General features: G+C 39.0%; 1 protein-coding gene across 5 annotated transcripts in view; it reads left to right on the top strand.

The window, feature by feature from the left end:
- KIAA2012 (KIAA2012 ortholog) overlaps positions 1-13,391 on the top strand; it is a 150,493-nt gene that overhangs the window by 110,460 nt on the left and 26,642 nt on the right. For 4 of the 5 annotated variants that reach the window (XM_056808245.1, XM_056808244.1, XM_056808243.1 and 1 more), the window contains one exon: positions 12,056-12,108. The exons of the other annotated variant lie outside the window; for it this stretch is intronic. In XM_056808245.1, the coding sequence (XP_056664223.1) occupies positions 12,056-12,108 (53 nt within the window). The remainder of the gene's footprint in view (positions 1-12,055; positions 12,109-13,391) is intronic. 5 annotated transcript variants of the gene reach the window in all.

Genomic DNA, 13,391 nt, shown 5'->3' with positions numbered 1-13,391 from the left:
GGTGTCTATATTCTTGCTTGGACAGATCTTGTGGTGAGTGATTAAGGACTGACTGATCTCTCTTTTATGACTCAGGTCTAGGCCATGTTGGCTTAAGGCCCTTCAAACTTATTCCTTTCTTACTCTTTCTCTCTTTCTTTAATTCCTCATTGTATTATTAATTAAATTCTCTATAAAACCCAGTTGACTTGGGTATATTCATAATTGGGAATATTTCCCTGGTGACCACCTTATATTTGATTTGAAACAAGACAGTGTAGTGAAAACATATTTTCTGCAGTCACAATTTACTCATCCACTATTATATCTACTACAATTTAAGTCTTCCACTATTTAATCACTACAGTTTATGGCCTCAACTATTTTAACTATTACAAAGCCAACTGTCAGAACAGTAAGATTTTTTTTCCCACAAAAGCCCTGGTATTGAATGAATGAATGAGACATTTATTAAGTGTTTATTATGTGCCAGACGCTATGCTAAATATGAATATAAAATATATGCACATCATAAATATATAAATATTAAAGTGCAGCTAAAATATAAATATAGATGTATATTTACATATAGTAGTAGTCTTTCGGAAGCCGAGAATGACGATTGTCTTTGTGCATTATCATCTATTGATGTACCCTCATGTGGCTACATATACAGATATTTATAAATGTACATTTATATATAAATATAAAAATGAAGATGGTTCCTACCCTCAAAGAACTTCTATTCTGATAAGAGAAACAGCATATATAAGGGAGTGATGGCTAGTGTAGTGCAGCTCTTATAAAATCTTTTAGTGTAGCAACTTCCTTTGCTACACTAGGGAAAGCTGCTTTGCTTTCAGAATTGACAGATATGGTTAATAGAGCTATAGGGAACTGATTAGCATACTCTTTCCTAGAGTTAATGAATGAGCCAGGCCTGGAGACAAGAGGTCTTGGATTCAAATGTGAACTCAAATACTTCCTAGCTGTGTAACCCTAGCAAATCATTTAACCTCCAGTGCCTTTTAAAAAGAAAGAGTTAATGAATGGCAGTATTAATTTGGTTATGGTACCAGATCCTAAAAAGTGATAGGGAAAGGAGGAGGGTTGGTCCTTAGCTGCTTGGTGGCTGAAGAAAAGATACTTGATGTTAGAAAATAAAGGATGGCTGAGGCTGACTCTAATAACAGACCAGGTAAGGCATTCACTAATCTGGACAGAAGAGCCCCAGGAGAAAGCTAAATGGATTAAAAAACCTCTAGGGTATGGCCCCTAATGCCAGCAAGAAGGCTAGTAGACTCAACTTTTCCATTGGAAAAGTATCACTGAATCTTAGATTATTTCTGTGCTGCTGTGGTACTCCTACCCTTCTTCTGAACTTCCTTATTTCCTTTGAAGGCACCACCATCATTCCAGGCACCCAGTTTTGTTACATACCAGAGTCATCTTTGACCAGATTTTGTCTAATTTACATCCATAATACCTCCTCCATCTTAAATCTATCCCATTCTCTTTATTCACACTGCCCCAAACCTCTCATTTCCATTCATCTGAACTACTGTAATGGTCTCCTAATTAGTCCTCATGCCTCCATTTTCTCCCCTTTCGAAATCATCCTTCATACAGCTGCCAAAATTACCTTTCTGAGGTACCTATTCTGAGATGTTCTGGGGCTCCCTATGACTTCTAGGATAAAACAAAAATTCCTCAAGTTTCCTTTAAAGGTCCTTTACAATATGGCACAAATGCACCCTCCCACCCATATTGCACAATCTTCCCCTTTACCTACCCTGCATCTCAACAAAACTAGATTACTAGCCATTCTCCCTGATGACTATTCCATGTCCTACTCCCATGTGTTTGCAGAAGCCCTCTCCCATTCATGGAATGCATCCTCTACTCATCAAATCTTCATCCTCCTTCAGACTCTTCTCAGTTGTTGTCATCCCTTCTATAAACCAATCCTAGATTCCCTGAATCATTAATGCTCTCTGTCTTCTTAAATTATCTTCATCCATATATATTTGCAGTCCTCTAGTATGATTGTCATGGGGAGATTGGGCAATGAGCACTCATTCGGTCCTGGAATCTTATTCAAAGGTCATTGAGCCTGCTTCTGGAAGTGAAGGATGGCATGGAATGGAGGGACCCTGCCCTAAATCAAAGAATATCCAAGTTTTATGTGCCTATTTCATGTTCAGAAATGTGGTCAACCAGAGCTCATCTTTTTACTATGTGGCCAGCAAGAATGAATGAGCCAGTTTCTCCATTGGAAGGTTTGAATGCACTCTCACTTCTGGCTCTACTAGAACCACTCAGTAAATGGACAACAACAACATCTAGAATGCTTGTGCACATTCTGAACGGGGGGGGGGGGGGGGGGAGGAGGGCAGGCCATCCCCCAATTCCATATCATCATACCTTTCCAAATGTGCTACCTCAACCTCTTATACACCCTCCAAGGACTGGACTTTTCATTGGCCAGTCCCTACCTCTCACTTAGGTAATGTTAAGTTAGTTGAGTACAGAGTTTTGTCTTTTGCATCCCCAGTGCCAGAGAAGCAATATGGCATAATATTTAGAGTATAAAACTGGAGTCAGAAAGACCTGAGGTCAAATTCTGCCTCTGACACTTACTAGCTGTGGAATCACAGATAACTTAGCTTCTCTGAAGCCCAAGAAATTCTGTGGAACATATGTACAAATTACAGATTGTTTGCAATCTGCCTTAGAAAGTTCCATAACCACAGACCCTTGACATATTTCCAACATCTTAAAAACAGTAAGTAAATAATAGATGTTTATTTAATTTGTTAACATTAGAATTCGCTCTCATCTGCAGTGTGGTATAAGAATAAAAATGAAACAATGAGATAACTTAGTAGATTTTTAGGAATTGGGACAGATCCTATAGAAGCCCCATATAGCTAGTGTGGAACAACCAGAGATTTGTATCAAGGTCCCCAAATTTAGATAGGACCTGCATATCTCCACCAATATAAAAACAACTGAACCTGATGTGTTCATCATTAGCAAGGATAACCAGTTATAATGGGAAATTATAGCAAGTATGCTTCTCCCCAGCCCACTAGGTCAGTCCATCCCTCCCCAACCTTCAGTGGTAGGTTTCTTAATTATGGTTAAGGATCCATTCTTACTTCTGATGCTGAAAATGTTTTCTGCTTTACACCCTAAGCACAAAAATGACAAGTGATGGCTCTGCCCTGGAGATAATATTGTCTTCACCTAACAAACAAATTATTTAATTGCTCAGTCCTTAATTTACCCAACTTTGAAATAGATGAAATGGTCCTTCTAATGAGAAGTTCTCTACATTGTGATCATTGATAAGATGAATTCAAAAGTACCTTGCATTTAAAAAAAAAAAACTATGGACCTGTAATAGATATCTTGTTGCCTTCTAGCTATTTTTGAAGAGGAATTTTGAAGAGGAGTAATGTATACCATACAAACACACACGCATACTTAGCTCATTTCTAGTCAAAATATCAGACTTAATAAAATGGGCCAACATTGGACTATGTGACTGGACTGAGGAGGCAGCTTTCCTTTGCTAATATGAGTTGGACCGTCAATTAAAAAACTGACCCACCTCTTTTTAAAAAATCAACAATAGTCAGAACACCTGGCCAAGGGATTGAAATGAAGAATATGTGACTTTACATCCAACTCTCAGTAGAGTAGAAGGGTAGACTTGTAAGAGGGAAGATAAATTCTATATAACCTTATTAGAAAAATGGAAAGGATATAGGGAAGATTCATTAAGGACTTCCTTTTTTTCCCCTTCTCTAGTGGATGAAGCAATGATTTGGATATGTCTCTTCTTGTTTTCTCTCTGAATGTTTTCCAGACCAGAATTCCATCTAGAATTCTTCCTCTATGCCAAATCATTGGCCAGAGAAATATCTTTGCTCACTTTATTTTTTCCTTCTAATCTGGATCACTGGAATCTTCTATTCCTCCATTTTTCTTTTCTTTTCCCATTTCTTTTCATGCTCATGTTTGGGATTTGGAATTGGTAGGTCTTACCAAGGAGGTCCAAAAGGATAAAAAAAAACCATTTATTTGCAATCTAATTCTGTCATCTTCACAAGAATTCTTGTGTGTCTATATTTTTAGAAGTATTGTTATTTGTTTTCATTTTTATTGATACCTTTTCTCTTTAGATCAGTTTCATTTCTGTGCCCCCCTTCCCATGTAACCATTCCTATAACAAAGAATTGAAAAGGAAGAGAAAAAAAGCAAATCAGTCAAACTAATCAACACATCATTTATGTAATGTTCCATATCTGCATCTTCTCACTTCTACAAAAAAAAAAAAAGGAACAGAATTCAGTTTTCCTATCCCTTGGGTCCAATTTTGATCATTATAATTATTATAGAGTTAACTTCTTTTTGTTCTTCTTTTCACTTACATTTTGGTAATAATTGTGCATTTTATTCTCTGCTTCTGTTTTACTCTGTATCAATTCATATATGTTTTCTAATGCCTCGGTGAATTAATTACTCACCTATTATTTCTTATTACCTATATTTTCTAGCCATTCCCCAATGAATAGGCATCTACTACTTTATTCATAATTCTTTGCTACCATAAAGAATAATGCTATGGACTTTTTGGTATACGGGGCCCTTTTGATCTTTGGCCAACTTGGTCAAAGCTCTGGGATTTCTGGATCAAGGAGTATGTAGCATTTTTGGTCACACTGTTAGCCTAATTCCAAATTGCTTCCCAAATGGTTAAATCAATTCACAGATCCACCAATAATGTGCTACTGTGCCTGGTTTTTCTACATTCCCTCTAACTTTATTCTTCTTTTAGGATTATTATTTAAAATTACATGCTAAATTTTAAAAGTCATTTTAATAGATAAAATACATGCCCAGAAATTTCCCTGAAATCCATGAGTTTGCAAATATTCATTAGATACCTCCTCTTGACTTCTTGAGGATCGACATGTTCATTTTATTGAAAGAGATTCAATCCAAAATGATATATACAACAAAGAAGGAACTGTTGGAGTATGATTGCAGATCAAAGCACGCCATCTTCCACTTTATTTCCTTCATGAGTTTTTTTTTATTGTATGTGTGATATGTATCTCTGTCACAGCATGAGCAATATGGAAATATGTATTGCATGAAAGCACTGGCATAACCTATATCAGACTATTTACTGCTTTTAGGAGGTGGCAGTACTTCTGAATTGTAAAATGTCAGAAAACAATTGTCAAAAATTATTTCTATATGTAATTTTTAAAAAAGGAATTCAATCCAACACCAAAATCTTTTGGCCAATTGCTTCAAGATCTCATGAATGGCTTCCTAGGAGAGGATTCTAGCCCCAGAGAAGTGTTCATAGAATACACTGGCAAAGAATGTAGACACATAATTTTAAAGGACTTGTAGATACGCAGCACTAATACATCCTTTCTCTTTTGGAAGATGAAGTGAGATGATATCCTACAACCAAGAAGATATTGTACAACCAAGAAAAGGCATTTGTATATTGTAACCAAAGTTTGACAGTGTTATCCCCTATGTCTACAGGAGGTTTTATGGCTTCACAGTAGCTTGCGATTGAATGTTGCACAAAACAAATACACACATGTCATGGACAGGTAGATTTTCTGGCATTAAAAATATGTGTATTTATAACAATATTTAAAAGCATCCCATGCAGCGCCCTAGGTAGCTGTCTATCTTGTCTATTCCTAGTCCTAGCTGCGTTAAAAGTGATATCATAGATTTATGGTTTCACACAGAGTTTAATCTATTTGCTGTTCACATGTTACCATTTTTAAGCCACAACTTCCTAGCCCCAAGGAAAAATAAATAACTTTTAAAAATATATTTAAACTGCTCCAAAGTGATCTGGGCATCCTACTGCTACAGATAAAACAAGCATCCTATTATCCTGACAATTCTGGCTGCTCAGGCTTTTACACAGACATTACAGGCTGATATTTGATGGTCCTGTCACCTCCAAATTCAGAGTGGAATGACAACAGCAAGCAAAAATCCTTATGGATCCTTCCTAGCACATTAAATATGCAGCTCTTTAAACACTAACAATTCAAGTGCTTGGCCAAGTACATTTGGAGGTTGTACCGTCCAGAATATTTGATGAATGTAACAAAGTTGATCAAAACACATTTTCTATCTCATGGAAACAGAGCCATGGGCTGGCTTTAATCCATGAGGCTGGTAACAGTGAAATTTCCTCATAGAGAATAAACTACAGGCATTTGCTCATCTCAAGTGCCAAAGCTTAATGTCTGCAATGGGTCACAAATCCCACGGAACAGTGGACAACAGAAGGCTACATCTGAATTTGGCTTTGGTTGCTCTATACTTTTGTGACCTTCGGCAAGTCACTTAGCCCCTTAGGACTTCAGTTTCTTGGTCTGAAAAATGAAGTTTTTGAAATAAAAGCATGATATAGAGGAAAGAGCATCTAGTTGGGAGTCAGAGGATCTTGCTCTGTTGCTTCCCACACAGGTTTTGTTGTTCAGTTGTTTTTGGTCATGTTGGACAGCTTATGACCCCATTTGGGGTTTTCTTGACAAAGACTGGAGTGGTTTGACATTTCCTTCTCCGGCTCATTTTACTGATGAGGAAACTGAGTCAGGCAGGGTTAAATGACTTGCACAGGGTCACATGGCTAATAAGTGTTTGAGGCCAGAATTGAATTCATAAGGAGGAATCTTCCGGATTCCTGGTGCATCTAGATGCTCTCCCCACACAGGTAACCTTGTATAAATTACTTAACCTTCATGGGCTTCAGTTTCCTCATTTGTAAAAAGAGGTCAGGTTAGATAAATAGTCTCTGAGGTCACTTATAGTTCTAGGTCAATAAATCTAAGATTTGATGACCTCTGAGGTTCCTTCCAGCTCTAAATAATGGGCTGTCAGAATATTTTCACTGATTTAGAGATCAAATTTTCCTTGGGACTTGAGGTCCATTTTAGGATAATTCCCCTATTCTAAATTAGTCAGAGATCTAAGTAGAATAACTTAAAGCACCCTAGTGAAGCCTTCCAAAAACACTGACATTTATGTAAATCCTGAAAGTGGATTTCAGCAAAAGACCTCCATTCAAACACTGACTTAGAAGTCTGAAGACCATCTGTCCTTCCAAGTTTTGAGAATTTAATCCTACACTGAATCAAAAGAATCATAGCAATAAAAACAATGTGGCATTTTAAGGGTTACAAAGCACCCCCCTCACAAGAAGGAACCCTCTGAGGCAGGTAGAGCCAATGTTGTTACCCCCAGTTTACAGATGGGGAAACCAAGGTTCAAATAAAGTTAAGTGAATTGCCAAGGGTCACAGCTAGAACTCTGGATAATTCAAGGCATTCCAGCTTCCTAGTCCAATGCTCTCTTTATCCTACCAACATGCCTCAACAAATCCTCTTCCCCTCAGGCTTTATGAGGAAAGACAAGAAATTCAGTATCATGGAATTTGAGGCTTGGAAGAGGACCATAGCAACTATCTAGTCCAACTCCTACCCAGAAGGAATCCCCCGCACACTCGACAAGTCCTCCAGACTCTGGTTGTAGAGCTTAAGTGAGGGGGAGCCCCCCACCTCCTTGGGGCAGTCTGTTCCACTGTGGGACAGCTCTAATCATCAGGACATTTTTCAACAAGCCCAAATTTGCTTCTTGCAACTTCTGCCCACTGCTCCTGGCTCCACTCTCTAGGACAAACAGAACAAACCTAATCCCGCTTTCACAGGATGGCCTTTCAGATATTCAAAGGGGGCTATCTTTTCTCTTCCCCTAGACTTCTCTTCTCCATGATAAACATCCCCTCTTCCTACAAACACCTTGTCATAGGACTGCTACTGTTTCTTTTCTAGGCTCCCCTTCCGAAATAGCTTAATCCCTTGACTACAGCAATTATACAATTTAATTTTTTCCATGTTGTCTTGTTGGGGGTTTTTTCCCAAGCCACCCATCAAGGACACAAACGTATGTACGTGTGTGTGATATATATTTCAGTAGTTATGAGTTACAGCTAGTCAAAAGAGTCTTAGCTTCCTTCTGAATTAATTAGATGATGGTTCCTTTACTTTTTAAATTGGGTTTGTTCTGGCACTGGAGAAGGAAAAGCATCTGTGGGGATGCAGCATCCCACCATCTCCATCTGTTTATCTCCCAGGGCCCCTTTAATCATGGGGGCCTCTCTCCTGCTCCAGCCTGCAGCAGCCTGAATTTGCATAAGGTAGCATCCCCAGCCCCAGCACGAAGCAAATGATCACTGAGGAGACAGCAGGGCCACTTGAAAACCTTCTTAGGGGGCTGGAGAGGTTTGGGGTGGCCTATTTATTGTGCAGAAGGTCACTAATGAGCAAGCTTCCAGCTAGGGAGGGAAAGAACCTGACAAGTCTTGCTGAAGCAGTAGGAAATCAGTCTGACCAGATTGCCTCTGTTCTTAGTGGCCCTGAGATTCTGGGTCTTTCTAAACTGATAAAACAATGGACATTCTGCCCCTGTTTCAGTGCCTGTATCTGTCCTGCCTCTCAGATCTGGGACCCTCCAACCATGTAATTCATCTCCACCTGGCTCTTTAAATGCAGTCTCTTATTCTTCCCTCTCTCCTTAGCCCCAAACCTCATCTGGGTCCCAATAGTCTAGTCCATTAGAGGAAGCTTTCATTTCTTCTTAAAATGAATTCCATTGCCCAGGAAGAATGCAAAACTCTGAAATTTTGCCTCAGAATTTTTTCAAGGACAGAACTGTGGGGTCTTTCAATAACATCACTCGAGGAGCATGGATCTTGCTAGGGGCTGCCTGGCCAAGTGCGCTCCACTTTGGACATGTGTCCCTTGTGGTCTAAGTTGTTGGCACCTTCTGGGTTCTCACTGGGAATTTATAAACAAGCTACATCAATCCCCATCTCCACTGTGCTCTGAGCTCTATGGTCTACCGAAGAGTCAGGAAGACTCTGGACACAGAATACTTACTCATGAAAGAGTTGTGTCTATCCCCTCAAATCATGTGGGTGGTGGGGTGAGGGATGGGAATGCAAATTGGAAAGAAATAGCAGGGCCTTGTCATCTGGCTGCCCATATTTTCCCTTCACTCCCACCAAGGTTCAACCATCACAGACATTAGACCCATATGGTCCGGACTGTATCACAAAGGCAGGAAGGGGGTTTCTCAACAAGTCTTCAGGGGAGGTTCTACATGAGCACCTTCTTTGTAGCTCATCTATATATTCTCTATAGCTACCTCCAGGTCATTGGTTCTGAGAGTAAATTCTTGTTGCTGTCCCTTAGGTTCTCATGAGACTTCTATGTGTGAGCATCAAGACAGTTTCTTTGCTAAGGCATCGGAGTCTCCTCTTATCTTTGTATCCCCATTCCCTAACCCAATGCCTGACACATAGTAGGTATTTTTAAATGCTTGCCCAATGATCAATTAAATCATACTACAGCTGCCTTTGATATAATATTTTGCTAGTAACTGCACACATTTATTTAGCATTTTGAGATTTTAAAAGTACTTTCCTTACAGCTTTATATACTAAGGAGTACAAATAATACTCTGCTCAGATAAGGAAAATTAATCTCTGACAGATTAAGTGATCTCTTCATACTCGTATAGGAAGAAAGAATCAAAACTGGGACTAGAATCCAAGTCTCTTTTCTGATTCTGAATCAAAGCTCTTTTCACTGCTACCTCTACTTGGCTGGATCAGCTAGAGTTAGACCTTACTGGAGAATTCAGAGAGTGCACTTATATAGGAAGGAACTTAAATGCCTTGAGGGCAAGGACATTTCCTTTTTTTCTAGGATGGCATAATAGTATTTTTGAATGCTTAGGAGCCTTGGAATATAGATAAAACCAGAGTGTAGCGATATGTGTTGTTGTCTTCATTTGTCATTGTTGTTTGATTATTTTTCATTCATGTCCGATTTTTCATGACTCCATTTGAGGCTTTCTAGGCAAAGATACTGGAGTAGTTTACCATTTCCTTCTCCAGCTCATTTTACAGATGAAGAAATGAATGCAAACAGAGTTAAGTGACTTGCCCAGGGTCTCACAATTAATAAATGTCTGAGGCCAGATATTAACTCAGGAAAATGAAAATTCCTGACTCCAAACAGGGCACTCTACTCTACCACTTAGATGCCCCAGTCTTTATTGACATTATTATAATCATTGTGTATACTGTTCTCCTCTGCTTCCCCATGAATTAGTTTTTTTAAGCCTCTGAAGGCTTCTCTGAACTCTCATATTCATTGTTTATTATCACAGTAGTGTAACCCCTTACACTCATTCAGTCATTTCTAAATTGGTAGGAACCCACATTATTTCTGGGGTTTAACTATTACCAAAAATGTTATTAGTATTTTATTTGCATTAAGGTCTTTGACGTTCTTGCAATAAGTGAATGAGATCACTAGGTTGAAGGATATGAGCATCAAGTGACTTTTCTCATAAGATTCTACATCTTTTTCTTACATAATTGCACATTGTTTTTCATAATAGTTAGACTAATTTATAGCTCCACACATAGCGATTTAGTGTACCCATCTTCCCACAGCTCCTCCAGCATTGATTTTTTTCTGTCTTTTAATTTATCTAAGAAGGGGAATAATGTAACTGAAAGCTAGAAAGGTAGGATGGAGCCAAACGGAGTAAGGACAGAATTACCAATTAGGATTTTAATCTAAATGCAGTAGAGAACCAACCCCTAAAGACTTTTGTATAGAAAAGTGGCACGATCAGATCTATGCCAGAAGAAAACATATGGGAGGTGGATTGCAAAGAGGAGATACTGGAGGCAAAGAATAAAATTAAGAGACAAAGTAGGTCAGGTGAGGGGTGACAAGAACTTAAACTAGAACATTGTTTGAATAGAGAAAGAGAGAGAGATGGATTTGAAAGTCTCTATGGGTAAGGAATCCAAAGACTTAGTTAATATTGGGCACAAGGGACAGAGAAGAGTAGAGAATGACTCAATTTATAAGTCTGGTAATGCCCTCAACAGAAACAGGATAGTTTAGGGCAGAAATCATGGTCTCAGGACCCTTACTTGAGGTCCATGAGATCGAAGTTATTTTCATAATAATAGTAATAAATAATAATTTCTATTTCAAATGTGATGAGTACAAACAAAAGCCCATGGGCAGGTCTCAATAATTTGTTAAGTGTAAAGGGATCTTCAAAACAAAAATTTAAGAACCACTAATTCAGACAGTTGGGGAAAAAAAGATGATGAGTTCCACTTTAGACATATCAGTAAGCCTACTGTGTGCCAGGCCCTGGGGTTAAAAAAAAAAAAAAACAGTGCCTGCCCTCAAAGAGTTTCTATTCAATTGGAGGAGATAACAAATCTATTTTTTGTAGTAGGATTTGCATGCTCCCAGTAGGGCATCTAGTATGTGCAGTGAATAGAACTGGGCTTGGAGTCAGAAAGATTCATCTTCCTAGGTTCAAATCCAGCCTCTGACACTTCCTAGCTGTAAGACCTTGGCCAAATCATTTAATCCTGTTTATCCCAGTTTCTTCATCAATAAAATGAGCTACAGAAGGAAATGGTAAACCACTCCAGCATCTTTGCACCCAAAAATGTCGAACCCAACAGAACAACAACAAACAACAGAACAACAAAAAAAAAACTTCTAGCAGTGTCTGGTGAAAAGGTGGTTAACAGGTGACCTAGTTACTCCCTCTTGGGTGGCCCTTACCCCGGTGTGGCTAGCACCCCTCATTCCAACTCCTACCTTCAGGTGTGGCTTTCTCTTTAGTCAGTTCCCTTGCTTTGCCCCTGGGGGAATGGGGTTTCTTTTAAACCTGCTGGGGGAAGAACAAAGGGAAATCAGAGGTGCCTGAGGCCACTGCCTCAAATGAGCATCTCCAGTTCTTTTTCAATACCTCCCTCTACTGGGATTACTGGCTCTCCTTTTATGCCTAGGTGAGAGTCCAGATTCCCATGGTCCTTTCCTCTATGATTTACCATGCAAATGAGGCCATTGGCAAAGGATATAGTGATATCGATCCTTTTTTTTTTTTTTGCCAAACTGCTTCCTATTGGAGCTGGCACTGGACCTGAGCTTTGGGGGAAACTGGGAATTCTAGGAAGCCAAGGTGAGGAAGGAATGCTTTCACTCCATCCGGAGGGAGAGGCTGGGTTTTGTGTGAGGAATAGCAAGAAGGCCAGTTTGACTGGACTGCAGTGTGTGTGGGAGAGAGCAAAAATTATGGATTCTAGACCCAACAGAGTAGCTTGGAGCTTTACCAGGGAAGTTTCTATTTGACCTTAAACACAGGGTTTTCACCATTTGGGAGTCATGGATCCCTCTGGCAGTCTGATGAAATCCCTTCTCAATATAATATTTTAAAAATAGAAAATATTTATCATTACAAAGGAAATAATCATATTGAAATATAATTTTCACAATAAAAAAAGCTAAGTTCTCAGACCCCAGGTTAAGAACCCCTGCCCTAAGGTTATAGGAAGCCCCTAGAGTTCACAGTGTGGGGGTTTTCATCAAATCTTCCCTAATAGACATCTATGGGGAGGGTGAATTACAGGGACTGCTGGGTGGCTTAGTGGATGGAGAGCCAGACCTAGAGATGGGAGGTCCTAGGTTCCAATTAGACCTCGGACACTTCCTAGATGTATGACCCTGGGCAAGTCACTTAGCCTCCACTGCCTAGCCCATATCACTCTTCTGCCTTAGAATCAATAGAAGGTAAGGCTTAAAAAAAAAAAAAGAACTACACAGTATTAAATATTACAAAGCTAAATTTTTCAGATTTCTAAATTTCTAGTCTTTAAATTAGGTCCTGGCCTTTGCCAGCAGAAACACTTGAGGCATAAAAAAAGCATGTAGTAATAATATTAAGAGCTGGTATGCATATAGCAGCACTTTATATACAATACATTATCACATGAAAAGTAAATAGGAAGACTTTCTTTTCTTCCCTTCCTTCTTGCCTTTCTTTTTTCTTTCTTCCTTTCTTTTTTCTTCCTTCTATCCTTTCTTCTTTTTATGTTTTTCTTTTTTCTTTCATTATTCCTTCCTTTCTTCCTTTTTTCTTCCTTCCTTCTTTTTCTTCCTTCCTTCCTTCCTTCCTTTCTTTCTCTCTTCCTCTCTTTCTCTCTTTCAAGACTTTCAATAGCACACATCACAGACTAGATGGAATTTCCTAAAGACTGGACACAAATTCAATTGTTGTTCAGTCATCTTTCAGTTGTGTTCATCTCTTCATAACCTCATTTTAGATTCTCTTGGCAAAAAGCTGGGATGGTTTGTCATTCTTCGTCCAGCTCATTTGACAGATGAGGAAACTGAAGTAAACAGCTAAGTGGCTTGCCCAGGGTCACCCTGCTAGTAAATGTCTGAGGCTGTATTTGAACTCACAAA

The sequence above is a fragment of the Monodelphis domestica genome, chromosome 8 (assembly GCF_027887165.1).
Source record: "Monodelphis domestica isolate mMonDom1 chromosome 8, mMonDom1.pri, whole genome shotgun sequence".
NCBI classification, from domain to species: Eukaryota; Metazoa; Chordata; class Mammalia; order Didelphimorphia; family Didelphidae; genus Monodelphis; species Monodelphis domestica.
The sequence above is the reverse complement of the archived record's forward strand: the minus strand, read 5'-3'. Positions and strand labels throughout refer to the sequence as shown.